We start from the raw sequence: 870 nt of genomic DNA, 5'->3' as shown, positions 1-870 counted from the left end.
AGGGCTATAGTGCAGGACTAGCGGGGCGCTGTAGGGCAGGGCTGGGGTGTCCTGGCAGAGCTCTGGGGGGTGTCAGTGCCTGCATGGGTTAGGTGTGGCAGGTCAGAGCTCTCGGGCTCTCTGGGACCGGCTGGGGGCTGGCTGGGGGTCTCACCGCTCGGCCCCGGATCCCCGGCAGGATGAGCAGGAAGCTGAGCCCCAGCGATAGGAAGACGGCGATGACGATGATGGAGCTGACATCGAACGCGTAGGCCTTCCTCGGCTGAGGGTAGAAGGGGTAGACGCCATCGAAGAGAGTCATTGTGCACGGCTGGGCAGAGGGCAGGAAACCTGAGAGAGAGACAGAGCGACTTAGACGTGCCCAGTGCCAGGGCGTCTAAGCACCGCCTCGGGCATTGTGGGAGGCCCTGGGGAGAGGGCTGGGATGGCCCCAGGACCATCTGCTGCAACTCTCTCCGGGGGCTCGGGGGTGACTCCCTGCCCGGCTCCTCCGCACTGAGCTGGGCTGAGTTCCCGAGCGGCGCCAGGAAACGCTGCCTGGGGCCAGAGGAAACGCGCCGGACAAAGGCTCCGCTAGTCTGAGCGCCGGGAGGTTCGGCCCCGTTCTCGGGGCGGGCTGGGTTTGTGGAAGCAGACGGTGAGGGGAGAGCCACGTCCCCACGGAGCGCCGCTCTGCTCCCCGCTGCTCAGCCTCCCGCTTCCCCTTGACAGCCCGGACCCTAAGGCAGCCACCGCTCCGCGGGGACTAGCTGGGACCTGCCTGGCGCTGCAGCAGCGGGAATCAGGGCATGTGTATTTTGCGGTGCACCTTGCACTGCACCCGAAGGAGCGAGCGATCTCCCGGGCGAGCAGGCGCTCAGACCCGCCGCA

At 67.4% G+C, this 870-nt stretch overlaps 1 protein-coding gene across 1 annotated transcript in view; it reads right to left on the bottom strand.

Moving 5' to 3' along the window:
- Positions 1-301, bottom strand: part of DUOXA2 (dual oxidase maturation factor 2) — a 6,725-nt gene extending 6,424 nt beyond the window's left edge. The window contains exon 1 of the mRNA XM_024213793.1: positions 155-301. Within this exon, the coding sequence (XP_024069561.1) occupies positions 155-301 (147 nt within the window). The remainder of the gene's footprint in view (positions 1-154) is intronic.
- Positions 302-870: the final 569 nt, after the last annotated feature.

This window comes from Terrapene carolina, unplaced genomic scaffold, assembly GCF_002925995.2.
Source record: "Terrapene carolina triunguis isolate 2854851 unplaced genomic scaffold, T_m_triunguis-2.0 Scaffold67, whole genome shotgun sequence".
Classification (NCBI taxonomy): Eukaryota; Metazoa; Chordata; order Testudines; family Emydidae; genus Terrapene; species Terrapene triunguis.
Note: the sequence above shows the minus strand (reverse complement) of the source record. Positions and strands in the feature narration are given on the sequence as shown.